The sequence below is a fragment of the Theropithecus gelada genome, chromosome 18 (genome assembly GCF_003255815.1).
Source record: "Theropithecus gelada isolate Dixy chromosome 18, Tgel_1.0, whole genome shotgun sequence".
Lineage (NCBI taxonomy): Eukaryota > Metazoa > Chordata > Mammalia > Primates > Cercopithecidae > Theropithecus > Theropithecus gelada.
Window position 1 is genome coordinate 13,071,793 of NC_037686.1, and position 18,205 is coordinate 13,089,997.

Genomic DNA, 18,205 nt, shown 5'->3' on the forward strand with positions numbered 1-18,205 from the left:
TATTTAACCTATGTATAAGTCCATGAATACAGGATATTCCTAGGAATTTGGAATTAGGTTCTACTGTCATCTTTCACTTACAAAAGAAGAGACTAAGGCTTAGCAGGGTAAACTGACTTGGGCAAGGCAACTCTATCAGTATCTATCAAAGCTCTATGGTTTCAAATCCTGACAGTCTAACTTCTGAGCTTATGTTTCTAGAGCACAACACTATTCTGTTCCCAAACAAGCTTTGCAGTTGACTGAATTGTGGGAAATATTTTTTCCCTCTACTCCCACCAGGTACTTAATGTCTCCACTCCTTTGCTTGTGTTATTCCTCTTCATATAAATTGTTAAAATGGAGGAAATGATGAGATAACTTTAGTTCAAAATGATCCCTCTCTCTTCTCCCAACATTTTTCTTTTTCCTTTTTTTTTTTTTTTTTGACATGAAGTCTTGCTATGTTGTCCAGGTTGGCCTCGAACTCCTGAGCCTCAGCTTCCTGAGCAGTGGCATGTACCACAGCACCTAGCTTTAATTGCTGCAATTTAGTTCATGAAGTAATTATTTTGTTGGTTAGGTAGTTCCTTGGTAAGTTCTGTGAGAGCAAGGACCATATCTTAACACTTGATTTTATATATCCCATGGCAAATGACACACCGAGGAGGTACGTGACAGATATTTGTTGATTATTTTGCAATTCTTCGTTCTTCTGAATTAGCCAATTAAAGTCATCCTTGGTGACTTTAATGGTTACAGTTTAAAAACCAAATGGGCACTTTTATACTAAATAATAAACAAAAGACTGCTGATCACATATTGATTATTCACCAATGTTTTATTTTATAAAAGCAAAAAAGTTATTGCTAGAAATTTTCCCATTAGTGTGGCAGAAATGGCAGCTCTGGTTTTAAAGTGTAGTTTGGAAAACATTAAGATGAACATTAGTGAGAATGAAAAGTAGTCTTAATATCTGATAATACAAAGTTGTTTAGTATCAGTAATTCCTCACCAAAAACAAACATATAAAAGCCTTTGAAATCTTGACATTTACACAAAATTTTGTATGCCAAAATACTCTACACTTTCACATTATTTCTTTGTGACAATAAATGTCAAAAATACTTATGCCTTCTGTCTCTAGATGTGGGTTAACCTGACAGTTTTCTTTAATATATCTTCAATAAGTTGTTATATGGTATGGCTTTATCTGTCATTTCAGTGTTCCTTAGAAATTTTATATACCACAGGAATTTTATGAGTCAAATAAGCCAGAATTCTACATTTGCTCATATTTAAATTAAATGAAGAGGCCCAGGGAGAAAATAAATTAAATGAAGAAATCTGGAATGAAAATAAAGGTGTCAAGAATATGTGAAGGTTTTTGCCAATTTACAATAAAGTCATGGGAGAAAATTTTAGTTTTTCCATCTGGTGAATTCCCTCAGAGAAGCAACTGAACTAAGCTCAATAATAACAGATAAAAATAAAAAAAATACTAGCTTCTCCTGTGTTTTCTTTCCTCACTCCTGCCATAGTTGCAAGATAATATACTTACCAGTTTTTAAAATATATAAAGACCTCCTCTAAAATCGGGACTACCTGTGACTTCAGTGGTGACCTGGAGGTATAATACTGTAAATTCCATCTTTTATATCACAAGCACAGAAAACAGCTTCTCCAGATAACTAAACGAAACTCCCACCGAGAGAACCTCTAAGTCTGGATTATCATTAATAATATTCTACATATGTACAAAAACAACTTGGCTCCAAATTTTATACAATATATTTGTAGAGCAATTTTAAATTATATGAAGTTAGATGTATATTACTACAGTATCAGCGATTTCTTTACCCTAATAAGAGATACTCTAACTATATCTACATCAATACTCGATACAGCCAATTTAAACATCAGAACTAACCTCTGAAGACAACCTAATTTATTTAGCTATACCACAAACATACTGCTTAAGAAACAGGGCTTGCACTGGGAGTTATACCTGATGTAAATGACGAGTTGATGGGTGCAGCACGCCAACATGGCACAAGTATACATATGTAACAAACCTGCACGTTATGCACATGTACCCTAGAACTTAAAGTATAATAATAAAAAATAAAAAATAAATAAAAATAAAAGAAAAAAAAATGTGACTATAATAAAAATCAGTCCAAAAACTCTAAAAAAAAGAAAAAAAAAAAAAAAGAGTTCTATGAACAGCCTTGGAGTGAGTTCCAAAATGTATTTTAAGTGAAAATAGTAAATTGCAAAAAAGTACCTATATTATTTAGTAATCTACTTTTAATTAGTCAATTATTAATAAACTAACAAGCAAATAAATGAATAAATACAAAAAAAAAAAAAGAAACAGGGCTAGAGAACCATTTCAAAATATTTTAATTAAATTCAAAAGTGATATAAAAAAGAAAATTAAGTCAACACTCAACAAGCCAGATACACCAACTTCAAATCACTGTAGATTTGGGCAAAGTCAGAAACCTTCATAGATTCAAATATTGGGAAACACACCAAGCGATCCACCATTTTCAGGTTTAAGTTACATAACCTAAGGTCAAGCTGGATGGAAAAGGGTATGATACAAATAATCCATAAGAGATCATGAATATTACTGGAGTATCAATACCAAGTTTTCCTAATGCCTCATCTATTTCTACATTCTCTTCAGATGTCTAGGTTAACAGCTCCAAAAGAAGGAAAGAGAAACAATGAAGAAAAGAAACAGTTATCACATAAAAGTTTTTGTCATCTAAGCAACAGGCATTCATAACCCTAAGGGTAATCTTTATGTTTACATTGTGTGGTAGTTCATAACCTGCTACAGAACCAAAGAGAGGATAAAGACATAAAAGAATTAAGAGAATGAAGGTGACTTCAAGAACTTCAAAGAGTTATAAGTCAGAGAAGGAGTAACATTTTTTAATAAGGTTTTTAGAATTGGGAATTTCAGAGGGGAGATTTAAGATTTAAGCCAGTTAATAACAAAATGGCCACTGAGGATTCATAGAGGCTGTGCTCTAGATGTACAAGATAATTAAATTATAATCTTTATATTGAATGATGAAATCTAAGAGAATAAAAGTTGCAGTGTCAGTTCATCCATTCAACTACTTAAAAAAAAATTGAAAAACGTGACCCATATTTCAAAAAGCCATTATTTTAACTGTGGAGTAAACTTAATCTATTCAAAGTTCTCTCCTTTTTAGTATGTATATTCATTTATTGATTTTGTAAACTGAAGTAAAAATTAATCATTAGCCATTACCTTCAAGACATTTTTTAGACACGAGAATGATATGTAACTATCTAATATTAAGAATGAACATCAACATTCTTTAACAATTCTTCCTAGATATGACTGCAAAACCTTAACTTTATTTGCCAGGGACCATTTTTGAGCATCTAGTAAATGGTGGATTTAATACAGATTTTCAATTTACTAGCAAAATATCTGACCCACAGAGAGGTAAATAATATTGACAAAGATTATCCATTAATTTCTACTTCCAATATGAAAGTCAAGGTTCAGCACTGTTGAGATTTTATAAAGTCTCAAAATTAAGAACACAGTAATAGGAAAAGAGATATTAACTGGCCTCATTTTCTAGCAAGGGAGAATGGCCACCAATACTCCCTGCCCCACTTGGTTTGGACTTTGATAACCTTAAAAACAAAATTCCTGAAAGTACACTAATATTCTAAGAAATATACTCAAAATAGAGCTAGTAGAGACATTTAAAAATCTCTTTGCTCAATAAGTCAATTTATTAGGTCAGGATTCTGAAATCCAAATGGATTCCCAGCCTAAGTCTGCCAATGAAGCCAGCTGATGGCACTATGAGCTTAGCTTTTCTGAATCAGCCATGATGGTGGGTAAAATTCATCACTTTCCTCATTAGCAGTCCCACCAGCTCATCTTTCAACTCAAATCTTTTAACTAGCATTCACCAATAATGTATCCATTTCTGACCTATTTCACTCAATACTAAGAAAACTAAGGTACATATAAGGCATTATAAATAGTTAAAGAGAAATGGGTGGAATAAAAATAAAATTGGTCAGAATTTTGAATTGACATTAAATAGAGTCAGGTCGGCCAGGCAGGTGGCTCATGCCTGTAATCTCAGCACTTTGGAAGGCCAAGGCAGGTGGATAGCTTGAGCTCAGGAGTTCAAAACCAGCCTGGGCAATATGGTGAAATCCCATCTCCACAAAAAGTTAAAAAAATGAGCTGGGTGTGGTGATGCGCACCTGTAGTCCCAGCTACTCAGGAGGCTGGGGTGGGAGGATCGCTTGAGCCCAGGAGGCAGAGGTTACAGTGAATCAAGATCGCACCACTGCACTCTAGTCTGGGTGACAGAGTGAGACTGTTTCATACATACATACATACGTACATATATACATATATACATACATACATACATACATACATAAAGAACCCCTATACTAAATAACTCCAGAAGTATCTCAGGGTAAATGAAGTGGGAATCTAACCTACAAATTCAGTTCAACAATTGAAAGAATGTAGCCAAACACTTCTAAAAGTTGTATTCTTAGTGATGATTAAGTCTAACTTTAGAAAGATGTTCAACTACTAAAGCTAGAGGTTCTTATTAATCCAAAGCGATTCTCCAATAATGAATCATGTGTACCTGCAAGTTTCTCAAGAGGTAGGCAGTTTCAGAGAGCCAAAAATAGGTAAAAAGAGGAGTTCCTTGACCACTAAAATAAGAAATATTTCTTCACTGCCTTTCCATTCCCAGATACCTGATTTTGACCTAGCAAAGCCACACAAGAATGAGGCCAGGGATCACATGGCATACAGAGAGGAGCTGAATTCATTTCCCACTTTGAGTCCCACTTTCTTGACCAAGAAAGATACTATAAAGTTTTCTGAGTGACTCATCTAGTTCCTTATATCAAAGTCACAATAACAAGTAATATCTGTTAAAATAGAATCCCTATAATATCAAACATGCTGCTTCATAAATATCTTCCTATTTATGGATTATTCAGAAAATACACTAATTAAAATCTATTTTCAAGTTTATGACCATGTATACAAAACTTCCAAGACTCTGAACTAAGACTCTGTGTATATGTAAATGCATGTTTTAATAATGATAACCTATTCATTTTACTTCTAAATTGAACTTATAGTATACGTATTTCTCATCTCTGTAAAGTACATAAATGTACTGTAGTTTACATGACGATTAAGCCAAGAATGAAGTTGTGTTTATTTTTAAATTGATTCTCCACTGGGAAAAAGAAGACACAGAAAAAAGTCTGAAATCTTAGCCACTCATTCCTGCCTTTATTTGACACCCCTGGCCTCTTACTGCACTGCCCAACCCCTTTTATCTATTTCTCCAAACTTAAAACTTAACAAAGTCTGATTGAAGTTGATCACTACTCCACTAGATAGGCTTCTATACATAGCTGCTGTGATTCTGATGATGAAGTACAGTTCCTAGTTTTAGCACAAGAATACAGAAAATGTTAAAGATCTATTACTGACAAAAATGTACAACTTTTAAAAAATAGCGAGATGTGTAGTAGCAGCTTTGACTCTCACTGTGGACTTAGGCTGCTCAAAATAGGTTCATAAACCTCTTATGGTTTTTATTCAGGTAAAGCTTCTTAGGTCTATTTAAATAGCCTAAGATTGCTTACAACTGCTGTACTCCATAAAATACACCAAGTGTATAATCATCATCAGGCCTTGGCTATCAGAAATAAGAATTCCTTCTTAGGAATCCATGGATAGAATGACAAGGAGGTAGAAATCCAAATGAAAGAAATATACACTAATTTCCATGACATTTATATATGTTTGAATGATACAGAATTATTCTTACCTGGGAGGTTTCCATCAGTTTCATCAGCACTAGGAAAACTAGCAACACTTGTAGAATCCGAGAGGTCCAAAAGTTTAGCACGCAATTGCTCAATATCACTCTCTTTGCTGGCCAACTGCATCTGAAGCTCATTCCTATGTGCACATTCTTCTACCAATTGCTAATTTTGAAAAGTATCAAGATAATATATAATCAAGCTAAAACAATTTCCAACATAATTGAAATATAATAAAGTAATTTAAATTGCTAATACTAAAAATGTACAGTAAACTTCATGAATGTTTGCTACCACAGATTTTGATACACTACAGAAATGTCAAGTTCTCAGTAATACATTGCTCGGACAAATTCCTTTTCTACTTGCCTTAAAAAGAGTTTTTGTTTTTGTTTTCAAACATAAGCCATCAAAAAAAAAAGTTACAATAGAAAATGCTTTTCTGGCTCCAAATGAAGTAGCTTTAAAGGTACAGAAAACTTCAGAAAACCATAATTGATGGAGCTAAAAAGCTTAGATCTAAGTGCCTGAGACCAGGTTCTCAATTTTGTTCTATTAACAAGCCAAGAGGTATCAAAAAATTAAGCTTGTTATTTTGATTTCAAAAAAGTGAGTCTTGACTAGAGAAAATAAATAATATACAATACTTCAAAACCTCTACCCCAATTACAGTTAATATTAAAACAGCCATATCCCAATTACAGTCTGAAACCAAACAGGCAGAACCCTTGATTGTTCCCAATCTAAACAAGATAAACAGATAACAAGTATATGCAGAAATAATTTAAGAAAATAATCCTTCACACTCATGTCCATACACACACACAAACCTTACCGCTTGCATGTCATTCAGCTCCTTCTGATGTTTCACTACCATCTGGTTGAATTTCTCTCTTTCTTGGTTGAGTTCCAGTTGTAGCTTTCGATTTTCCTTTTCTTTCTTTCTCAAATCTTGTGTATTAGCTTTCTTTCTATCAATTTTAAAATCTTTTCGATTCATTATTTCTGCCAACTTGTTAACAGCCTATTAAAATATTAATAAAGATAAATAGTGTAGTCATCCAATTTAATACTAAAATGTATTTTTTTCTTCAAAATAAGGAAGCAGGACTTTTTGTGTGTATGAAAATTCGGACAACTTAATGACGGTTGAGACATGATAACTGGTAGCACAAGTAACTAACACTGACTTATCACACTACTCAAATGTAAGAACCAGGAGCCTTTCCTTGGTTAACTTTACAACCCAGTACTGAATCAAGAGTATGTTAATCCTACTCTGATGTTGGGTACTAGCAAATAAAGCTTTTATGCCTTGGCCACATACTCTTATCTTCTACAACTATACAATATTACTAGGTAAGTTAGCTTTCTTAACTGAAATCCTATTCTTTTTTTTTTTTTTGAGACCGAGTCTTGCTCTGTCACCCAGGCTGGCATGCAGTGGCATGATCTTTACTCACTGCAACCTCTGCCTCCTAGGTTCAAGCAATTCTCGTGCCTCAGCTGCCCAAGTAGCTGGTATTACTGGAGCGCACCACCATGCCCGGCTAATTTTTGTATTTTTAGTAGAGACTGGGGTTTCGCCATGTCAGCCAGGCTGCTCTCGAACTCCTGGCCTTAAGTGATCTGCTGGCCTCAGCCTCCTAAAGTGCTGGGATTACAGGCATGAGCCACCGCGTCTGGTGTGGAAATCCTATTTCACAAGTAAGTTTTTTATAGTTAGCAGGGAGAGAATTTACGTTATTTGTTCTGATGAAAAGTTTGAACCTCATAAGCCTTGGTTTTAGGAAAAAGTGCATAAAGAGCAACGATTAACTCAAAAATGAACATGTGGAAAAGATTGAAAGCATGTATACCTGTGTTTTAAGGGTTCGCTCAGTGTTGATATTCTTTTCAAAGGCAGCCTTAAGATTACTGATCTCCTCCTCCTTCTCCAATTTATATTCTGTCAACAAATTATATTAAATGTTATTGTATGGTATTAATTTCTGCATCTCAAACTAACAATGTCCTTAATTATTCAAATGAGTATACACTACATATTAACTTTCAGTAACTTCATTAAGATAATTCTTAAGGCTACAGAAGTCACTTAATATATGAAAACAGGTATCTTAGAAACCTAACACAACATAGGTAAAGGTAAATCACTGAATTTGATTTAACATGATGATTTTTTTAAAATTCTACATACCTTCCTCTGCCTTCTTCATTTTCTCTGTTAGCTCTTCGTTCTCTCTTCTTAATATTTCCATATCTTTGGTTAGCATGCTGTTTGTTTCTTCAAGCTGAACAAAGCACACAAAAGTTTAAGCTCCAGCCTCTTTGCTATTCTCATATTTCAGGCAATAACCTTTAAATACACTGCTAGATAAAGAAAAGTCAGACACTGCTCAACTACAGCAAATGTCTGGTTTCCAGCTTAAAATATGTAGATATAATTACATCAAAAATATTTAAAAGTAGTTAACAGCTTCCAAAAATTATTTCAGTTTATGCATATAGATATATATATATGAACGAAAGGGGGGCATATGTAATGGCAAGATAACTAGATTGCAAACTAAGAAATGTGTATTTAGTTCCAGCTCTGCGATTAACCTAGTATGTGACCCTGAGCAAGTCATAATTTTTCTGGACTTCAGTATCTTTATCTGAATATTGATGATGCAAACAATAAAAACATTTATTTATAGATTACTTTTAGTAATGTATAATCATTACTATGTTATATGTTATATTAATCATTCTATGTCTACTCTCTTATTTAATCCTCATAACAATCACGTGGAAGAGGTATTACTATTTCTATTTTACAGATGAGAAATCTGAGGCTTAGAGAAGTTAAAGCCGGCCGGGCGCGGTGGCTCAAGCCTGTAATCCCAGCACTTTGGGAGGCCGAGACGGGCGGATCACGAGGTCAGGAGATCGAGACCATCCTGGCGAACACGGTGAAACCCTGTCTCTACTAAAAAATACAAAAAAACTAGCCGGGCGAGGTGGCGGGCGCCTGTAGTCCCAGCTACTCCGGAGGCTGAGGCAGGAGAATGGCGGGAACCCGGGAGGCGGAGCTTGCAGTGAGCTGAGATCCGGCCACAGCACTCCAGCCTGGGTGACAGAGCAAGACTCCGTCTCAAAAAAAAAAAAAAAAAAAGAGAAGTTAAAGCCAACTTTGCCAAGACCATATAACTTCTTAGAGGCAAAACTGGAACCCAGAGCGATTGATAGTGGCTTTAGAAGAAAAATCTAACTCCTCTTTTTAGTCCCATGATTCTATATAGACTACAGTATAAACTTCAGGAATAGGTAATTGTTTAGAGTATTGGTTTTCTTATAATGGATTTATATATTATCCCAAGAATTCCTCATTCCAAAATGGTTTCTCTATATTTCATAGAATTCTGGCCCATAAAAAATCAGTTGCAATGTATTAAGACAACAACAAATGAATTTAAGCTAAGCCATTTCTTCATATGAAATATAACTAATAAGATCTACAGCCAGAAAGAAAAACAGCCCAATATTGCATTGGTTCTGTACCTATACAAACAAAAGCCCAATATCTTGAACAAGAATTTCAGTAATTAACAAATGTTTGGTATTATACAAACTATTTTATACCTGAGTACAGAATGACCACTATGTATAACATAGAAGTCACTTGCACACACACTTACCCTAATACTTTAAGATGTGACCTACTGTGATTTAAATAAATTTTATATGACTTACCTGACTATCACACTTACCCGACTAACAGTGTGATCTTTATCTGTAATCTCTTGTCTATTTCTTGAAGCAGCTTTCTTGCTTTCTTGAGTCAATTCAAAATACTGTTCTTCCAGAAGGCCTCGAGCCAACTGCTCAGACTCAGCTTTTGTTTCTGCTAGATCCAACTGAGTAGCAAGAGTTTCTCTGCAACAATTTTTTAAGAGAAATTGATGTAAACAAACTCAGTTCATTCTTCCAACTTAATCATATTCTTAAAAACACAATTAACTTTAAATGATAAAAAGAATTATTTTATTGCTTAAAATAAATTTATTGCAAACTTTCTATAGAAGTAATGAATTTAACCTCTCACATGTTGAAAAATTATAAAAGAACTATTTAGTTTTCTATCTGATATTGTGCTTAACTAAAAAAGGTAATAAAGCAACAGCAAATAGTCTGTTCTTTTTTTTTTTTTTTTTTTTTTGAGACGGAGTCTCGCGCTGTGTCACCCAGGCTGGAGTGCGGTGGCGCGATCTCGGCTCACTGCAAGCTCCGCCTCCCAGGTTCAGGCCATTCTCCTGCCTCAGCCTCCGAGTAGCTGGGACTACAGGCGCCCGCCACCATGCCCGGCTAGTTTTTTGTATTTTTAGTAGAGACGGGGTTTCACCATGTTAGCCAGGATGGTCTCGATCTCCTGACCTCGTGATCCGCCCGCCTCGGCCTCCCAAAGTGCTGGGATTACAGGCTTGAGCCACCGCGCCCGGCAAAGAAATTTCTTGTGGGTTTGGAATGGAAGGCAGCATGGCATAGTGGAAAAGTCATCGACTTGTAAATCAGCAGGCTAGACCCAGACCTTTATTTCTGTTTTGTCATTAATTGAGTAGAGACACTCAATGTGCACAAAGTGCAAATCCCTTACAATTCCTGTAGTTCAGTTTCATCAAATCTGTAAAATGAGATGGTTAAACTAGTCACTTCCAGCTCCAAAATTCAATGAGATTATGAAAACTTCTAAGAGATTTGCAAATCACTACAAACTAATTTGAGAACACGCCCTGGAAATGATACTAAAACATTTCAGAATTGACATTCAGACCAAGATGAGGTAACTCCAGTTTGCCTACTCTTCTAGAAGAGCCTCTCTTGGATAAGCTCTCTTAGTCACTACTGTAGTCCCTGAACAGAGCAGGTGCTCAATAAATATGTTCTGAATGAGTAACGTACACCTCCTATTTTCTATTGAGTATTACAATTCAAACTTTCTGCCTCAAGCCTCAAGAGGGACAGAGGGAGACATATAGTAAACACACACACACACACACACACACGCACACACACAAAAAATTCATTCATTCACTTAACAACTATTTGAAGGTTTATTAAGTACTACACTATGTTTACTATGCATCATGTTGTTCTAGGAATTAAGAGATACAGCAGCCTGGGCACAGTGGCTCATGCCTGTAATCCCAGCACTTTGGGAGGCTGAGGTGGGCGGATCATGAGGTCAGGAGTTCGAGACTAGTCTGGCCAACATAGTGAAACCTCATCTCTACTAAAAATACAAAAAAATTAGCCTGGTGTGGTGGTGTGTGCCTGTAATCCCAGCTACTTGGGAGGCTGAGGTGACAGTGCGAGACTCCGTCTCAAAAATAAATAAATAAATATAGCAGTAACAAAGTTCCTGCGCTTAGGGAGCATGTATTAGTGGGGCCGTACAGGCAATTTAAAAAATGAACAAGTGCTCTATAGTAAGTCACAGAGAATAATACAAGATAAAATATGGAAAGTTACGAATGTGATCACTTTTATTACAGGGTGATCAAGGAGGCCTCTCTGCTAAGACGACATTAGAAGAAAAGTAGGGAGAAGAGAATAACAGATATTGTAAGGCTTTCCAAGACATTACAAGGACTTTGACTTTTATTCTGGTACTCTGATGTTTTAGAAAGATCATTCTGGCTGCTGTATTAAGATCAGACAGTAGGGGGACAATGGCAGAAGTTGAGATCCCAGTTAGCAGGCTACTGAAATAATCAAGATTGGAGATGATGGCAGTTTGGACCAGGTCAGTAAATGGAACAAGTAGTGACAAGTGATTAGAGTCTATATATAATTTTTAGTGAACACTGGGAAAATTTGTTGGTGGATTGCATTTAGAGTGCAAGAAAAAAAGAAGAGTCTAGGATGACTCTAAATTTTTCACTTAAACACCTGGGAATAATAGAGTTGTTCAGGACTGAAATGAGGATGATAGGGAGGAGCAGTTTGCACAGTGAGGGAATCAGGAATTTTTTCTGGACACTTTAAATGTGGGGTGCTTAACACTCAAGCAGAGATGTCAATGAGACAGCTGAATACATAAGTCTGGAATTCAACGGAGAATGTACTTGGACTCTGACACTATTTAAAGCCACAAGGCTGGATGAGAACAAGCAGGGAGTAATCCCTTGAGCACTCCAAACTCTTAAGGGTCTCAGCAATTAGAAGGGAAAAAGGAACAAAGGAGGTTGAGAAAGAGTAGCCAGTTCAATAAGGAAAAAAACAGCGTATGGTGTCACAGAAGTCAAAAGAAGACATTTTCTCAAGAGAGTAATCAACTAAGTCAAATGCTGCTATGAAATAAGGTGAGAACTGAGAAGTCACTATTAGGAAGATGCCACTGACCTTGAGAAGAGTTGTTTTGTTAGCATGATGAATGCAAAAGTATGACTGGAGTGAGCTCAAGAGAGAATGGAAGAAGATGGGGGAAGGTACCTGATGTGTTACTTTTCAAGTAAGCTGGCTATAAAAAAAAGAAAAGTGGGATGGTAGCTATCATGTAGATAATGTAGTTAAAAGACGCAGTTTTGCTCTTGTTGCCCAGGCTGGAGTGCAATGGTGCGATCTTGGCTCACTGCAAACGCCACCTCCTAGGTTCAAGCAATTCCCCTGCCTCAGTCTCCCGAGTAGGTGGGATTACAAGCATGCGCCACCATGCCCAGCTAATTTTGTATTTTTAGTACATATGGGGTTTCTCCATGTTGGTCAGGCTGGTCTTTAACTCCTGACCTCAGGGGATCTGCCCACCTTGGCCTCCCAAAGTGCTAGGATTATAGGCGTGAGCCACCATGCCCGGTGTAAGAGGGTTGTTTTTAAAGGAGATATCTAGGCCGGGCGCAGTGGCTCAAGCCTGTAATCCCAGCACTTTGGGAGGCCGAGACGGGCGGATCACAAGGTCAGGAGATCGAGACCATCCTGGCGAACACGGTGAAACCCCGTCTCTACTAAAAAAAAAAATACAAAAAACTAGCCGGGCGAGTTGGCGGGCGCCTGTAGTCCCAGCTACTCAGGAGGCTGAGGCAGGAGAATGGCGTGAACCCGGGAGGCGGAGCTTGAAGTGAGCCGAGATCGCGCCACCGCACTCCAGCCTGGGCGACAGAGCGAGACTCCATCTCAAAAAAAAAAAAAAAAAAAAAAGGAGATATCTAAATATGTTTACATAACAATGACAATGACTACAGAAAGGTAAAAATTGATGTAGAAAAGATAAGAGAATTGTTGGAGTCATAATATTCTTTTTTTTTTTTTTTTTTTTGAGACTCAGTCTGTCACCCAGGCTGAAGTGCAATGGCGAGATCTCGCCACACTGCAACCTTCCCCTCCCAGGTTCAAGTGATTCTCCTGCCTCAGCCTCCCAAGTAGCTGGGACTACGGGCATGTGCAACCACGTCTGGCTAATTTTTGCATTTTTAGTAGAGACGGGGTTTCACCACTTTAGCCAGGCTAGTAGCGAACTCTTAATCCAAGTGATCCGCCCGCCTGGGCCTCCCAAATTGCTGAGATTACGGGCATGAGCCACCAAACTCGGCCAAAGTCATACTCTTTTTTTTTTTTTTTTTTTGAGACGGAGTCTCGCTTTGTCGCCCAGCCTGGAGTGCAGTGGCCGGATCTCAGCTCACTGCAAGCTCCGCCTCCCGGGTTCACGCCATTCTCCTGCCTCAGCCTCCCGAGTAGCTGGGACTACAGGCGCCCGCCACCTCGCCCGGCTAGTTTTTTGTATTTCTTAATAGAGACGGGGTTTCACCGTGTTAGCCAGGATGGTCTCGATCTCCTGACCTCGTGATCCGCCCGTCTCGGCCTCCCAAAGTGCTGGGATTACAGGCTTGAGCCACCGCGCCCGGCCCAAAGTCATACTCTTAAGTAGGCAGGAAGAGATGGGATTAGCCATTAGATAAGAACTAATGCTCTTGTCCATTTACATCATCAGAAGGAAGGCAGGGTTTATAGGTACTATTCTCTACTTAGAAGCTGTTCTCACCAAGATAATGAGTAACCTTCAAAATAAATACAATGGACAATTTATGACTTTTTGGTGACCTTTCTGAATATTTGGCACTTTTTTTTTTTTTGAGACGGAGTCTCACTCTGTCGCCCAGGCTGAAGTGCAGTGGCCTGTCGCCCAGGCTGAAGTGCAGTGGCCTGATCTCGGCTCACTGCAAGCTCCGCCTCCCAGGTTCGCACCATTCTCCTGCCTCAGCCTCCCAAGTAGCTGGGACTACAGGCGCCCGCCACCTCGCCCGATTAATTTTTTGTATTTTTAGTAGAGACGGGGTTTCTCCATGTTAGCCAGGATGGTCTCGATCTCCTGACCTTGTGATCTGCCCCCCTCAGCCTTCCAAAGTGCTGAGATTACAGGCATGAGCCACCACGCCCAGCAATATTTGGCACTTTTAATCACTTTCTCTTTCTTGAAATACTCTCCTCCCCCAGCTTTTGTGATACTCTACTCTGATGTAGACAAGTTAGTAGCTACGGTGGTGAAAGAGAATAGATGTTCTCTTCTGATTTTCAGGAAGCAAGGCCATCAGCTAAGTACAAGAATAAGGAAAAGGTGGCGATCTGAGTAGAGACGAGATGTGAAATACTTTTCTTAGGAGAGTAGTAGAGTTAGTACTTTAGGAAAAGAAAGGAAATGCTGCCAATGCCAAATCTAAGAATACTGGGAGTGGTTCTGCCAGCTATTATAATACAGGGCTTCAGGTTCACGACATGTTCTTACCTGGAGTTTCTGCTTTGTTAAGTTCAGATAAAAGTATCTGGGTTATACTTTAAAACACCAGAAAACCTATTTAACCCAGAATGTATTTCTCTCCATAATGAAAGACTGTCTTTACTAATATTTAAAGTCAATCTCTCACCCTTATTCTCCTATCTCTTAAAAGAATTCAATCATCAATCATTCCATATTCTTCTGGATTATAAGATTATAAAAAGTGGCTTTGTTCTCGTTCACAAGTGTATTTCAAATGCCTAGAAAATTCTCTGGCCCACAGAGTGTGCTCAAAAATTTTATTTGAATGAAGAGATGTGGGGCTGCTCCTACTCTGATTTCCTTCCCATAGTCCATTTAAATATGCTCAAGTTTACGCGACTGTTAGGAAGCGCTCTCCTTCACATTCTCCTCTAGCTACTGCTACTTCTTCTTGCCATAACAGCCAAGTCTCCTGAATTTTTTAATTTAACAAATATTTGCTGAGCATCACAATGCTGCCGTTACAATTGTAGGTGCTAGACATACAGCAATGAATTGGACCTAAGAACGAAACATCTGAAAATTCCTTCTGCCATAGTGCTTTGTTTCTAGTGGAAAAACAAAAACAATAAATACACCAAGTAAGAAAATTATATATTAGGAGGGAATAAATGCTACAGAGAAAAATAAAATAGGGAAGGATGTATGAACTGGGCACCAAGGTAGTGGGGTGGGGATGTATGCAATTTAAAAAGCATATTCAGGGAAGGCCTTCTCAAATGATGTGGACCTGGAGAGGGCCAAGGAGCAAGTCATGTAGATACTTGGAGGAAACTGTTCCAGGAAGAGAGAAGAGCAATGTACATACCTGGAGGTAGGAGAGTGACTAATTGGTGTGCTGAATAGAAAGAAGGCTAATCAGGCTGTTAGGTATACTCTGTCTCTTATTCTACCCTTTCCATTCAGTCTCAATCTACTTTAATATCTATTCTCATCTCTATTTAGAAGCTGTTCTCACCAAGATAATGAATAACCTTCAATGTAAGTACAATGGACAATTTATGACTATTTTTCTTGACCTTTCTGGATATGTGACACTTTTTAAAGTTTAATTTTTATTTATTTATATTTTTGAGACAGAGTCTCACCCTGTTGCCCAGGCTGGAGTGCAGTGGTGCCATCTAGGCTCCCCGCAAACTCCACCTCCCGGGTTCATGCCATTCTCCTGCCTCAGCCGCCCGAGTAGCTGGGACTACAGGCACCCGCCACCATGCCCGGCTAATTTTTTTGTGTTTTTAGTAGAGACGGGGTTTCACCATGTTAACCAGGATGGTCTCAATCTTCTGACACCGTGATCTGCCTGCCTTGGCCTTCCAAAGTGCTGGGATTACAGATGTGAGCCACCGTGCCCAGCCAATATGTGGCACTTTTCATCACTTTCTCTTTTTTGAAATATTCTCTTAGTCCAGCTTTTGTGACACCCTGCTCTGATTTTCTCTTATACTGTTGGTAGGTTCTTAGTTTCCCTTCCTCTGCCCATTCCTTAAAAGTCTAGGAGCTGGTAGTCTTTCCTCAGCCCTTATGTCTTCTGATCCTACACTATGGGTTACAACTTGCTACCTGGGAGGACCAAATGAGTCCACAACAGTGCCCCCCACTTCCCTCCAGACACACACACACAAACACACACCTAAAATAGTTTTGGGTCAATCTTTTACATAAAAATTCAGATTCTTGGTTTCTCTGGAAAAACCAGAAGATCTTGACATACTGGGCCAGTGTTATCATGTGGTAACAAATGGCTGGAACTGAGGAGGTGAGATGTTCAGTTTGTTATAATCCTTACAACTTACGCAATGAATATATCTGCACTTAGACCCCACTAATTACAGCCTAATTATACCAATGGCATCACAGGCTCATGAGTTTATAAACTCTGAGATACATAATCACCTTAACAGATCTCTATATTAGTGGTTTCTATATGCAAAGACTATCAAATCAGCTTCAAGTTCTTATCTTTTATCTGCATTCTAAATAAATAAACCCAAATACCGTGGTATCCATTTCTGTCTGAACATCCCATAGGCACCTCAAACTCAACAGGCCTGAAATTGAAATAATCTTCTCTCCCCTCGTCTCACAATTTTGGCATCCCTTAGCTCAGGGACCAGCACTACCATCAACTCAACAGCCCTGGTCAGAAACTTGAGAGTCAGCCTGAAAATTTTCCTAACCTTTACCCCTATGCCTCCAAATCTACAAATCCTACTTCTTTTACTTCCTACTTCGTTTTATGCACCTGCCTCTTACTGCCAACTTCCACTATAATTTTACATCTAAGTTTTTCCAGTGGTTCTATAACTGGGCTCCCTGTATCTATGCAGCTTTCTCTTACTTCAATTCATTCTCCACTCCTTAGGGTGAGTTTTCTAAAATACTTGTCAGTCACTAGCTTAGAATTTTCATTTATTCATTCAGTATTTATTGAATACTTACTCTAAAAGTCCCTGATTGAAGTGCTGGGAATAAATAGACAACGATGGAAGAAACAAAAGTCCCCACTTTTCAATGTTTTAAACTCTTCAGCATGATACACAAGGTCCTTTGTAATCTGACTCAGTTTTATCTCTCCAGCCTTATCTGTCACGAACTAACCATTTGCTGTTCCTCAAATCACAGATTGGCTTCTGCCTATACTGTCCCTTGTTCCCCACATCCCATTCCCTGGCTAATTCTACTTTCCCTCAGTTGTGATCTCTGTTGGGAAATGTTCTCTGAATCCCACATGGTAAGGTGAGATATCCTTTGGCACAGCCACTGTACCTTGATTATATCTCTCCTAACTCGATTCTGTAGCACTTGAAGAATCGTAACTTACTAATAATTGGATAGCTGCACAAAGCACAGTACTTATAGCACAATAGTGGTCATCCATATATTTGTCTTAAATAGATGAACAGATGAAAAAAGGAAAATATATCAACTCTGAAACAATATAGTATGGAGTGAATATTTGGCACTTTTAATTACTTTCTCTTTCTGTTCCTCAGATCACAGATTGGTTTCTGCCTATACTATGCCCTTCACAGTGAATGCATACATCTGGGATTGCATATTGCACTGTGAATACCATACAAATGGTAGAGTAGGTAACAGACCAGACTCTACAGTATGACTGTATCAGAGAATAACCAGGAAATGCAGCTTTGTGTCTACCTTAGCTTTCAGTTAACTAGGTTATCTAACTATGATACTTGGCCACCAAATTAGTATGTTGATACCTGCTGTGATGCTAAAATTTATAGTAATTTACAGATCGGCAACAAACTATTGTCAATTCTGGACCTCAAATATTTTAATCAACTTAATCAACTCGATTAAGGCAACTTAATTGCAAAAAGATGCAATTATACTTAATTTATAATCAAGTCAACAAAGCTAAACAACGAAAAGTCTAAGTTTATTTATAAAACTAGTAAAAATAAAGGTTATGTATTCCAACAACAAAAAAAATGAAGAATGATAAAAGTGAGTATCTCCAGTTTGCAACACCTAATGTATTAAGGATCTAACGTAGAGTACCACAGTGGTTAACAACAGAAACAGGGA

General features: G+C 37.8%; 1 protein-coding gene across 1 annotated transcript in view; it reads right to left on the bottom strand.

Annotated features, from left to right (window-relative positions):
* ROCK1 (Rho associated coiled-coil containing protein kinase 1) overlaps positions 1-18,205 on the bottom strand; it is a 104,881-nt gene that overhangs the window by 12,071 nt on the left and 74,605 nt on the right. The window contains exons 21-25 of the mRNA XM_025365191.1: positions 9,615-9,780; positions 8,060-8,153; positions 7,722-7,810; positions 6,698-6,886; positions 5,868-6,027 (exon numbers count right to left, since the gene is read on the bottom strand). Of these exons, the coding sequence (XP_025220976.1) occupies positions 5,868-6,027; positions 6,698-6,886; positions 7,722-7,810; positions 8,060-8,153; positions 9,615-9,780 (698 nt within the window). The remainder of the gene's footprint in view (positions 1-5,867; positions 6,028-6,697; positions 6,887-7,721; positions 7,811-8,059; positions 8,154-9,614; positions 9,781-18,205) is intronic.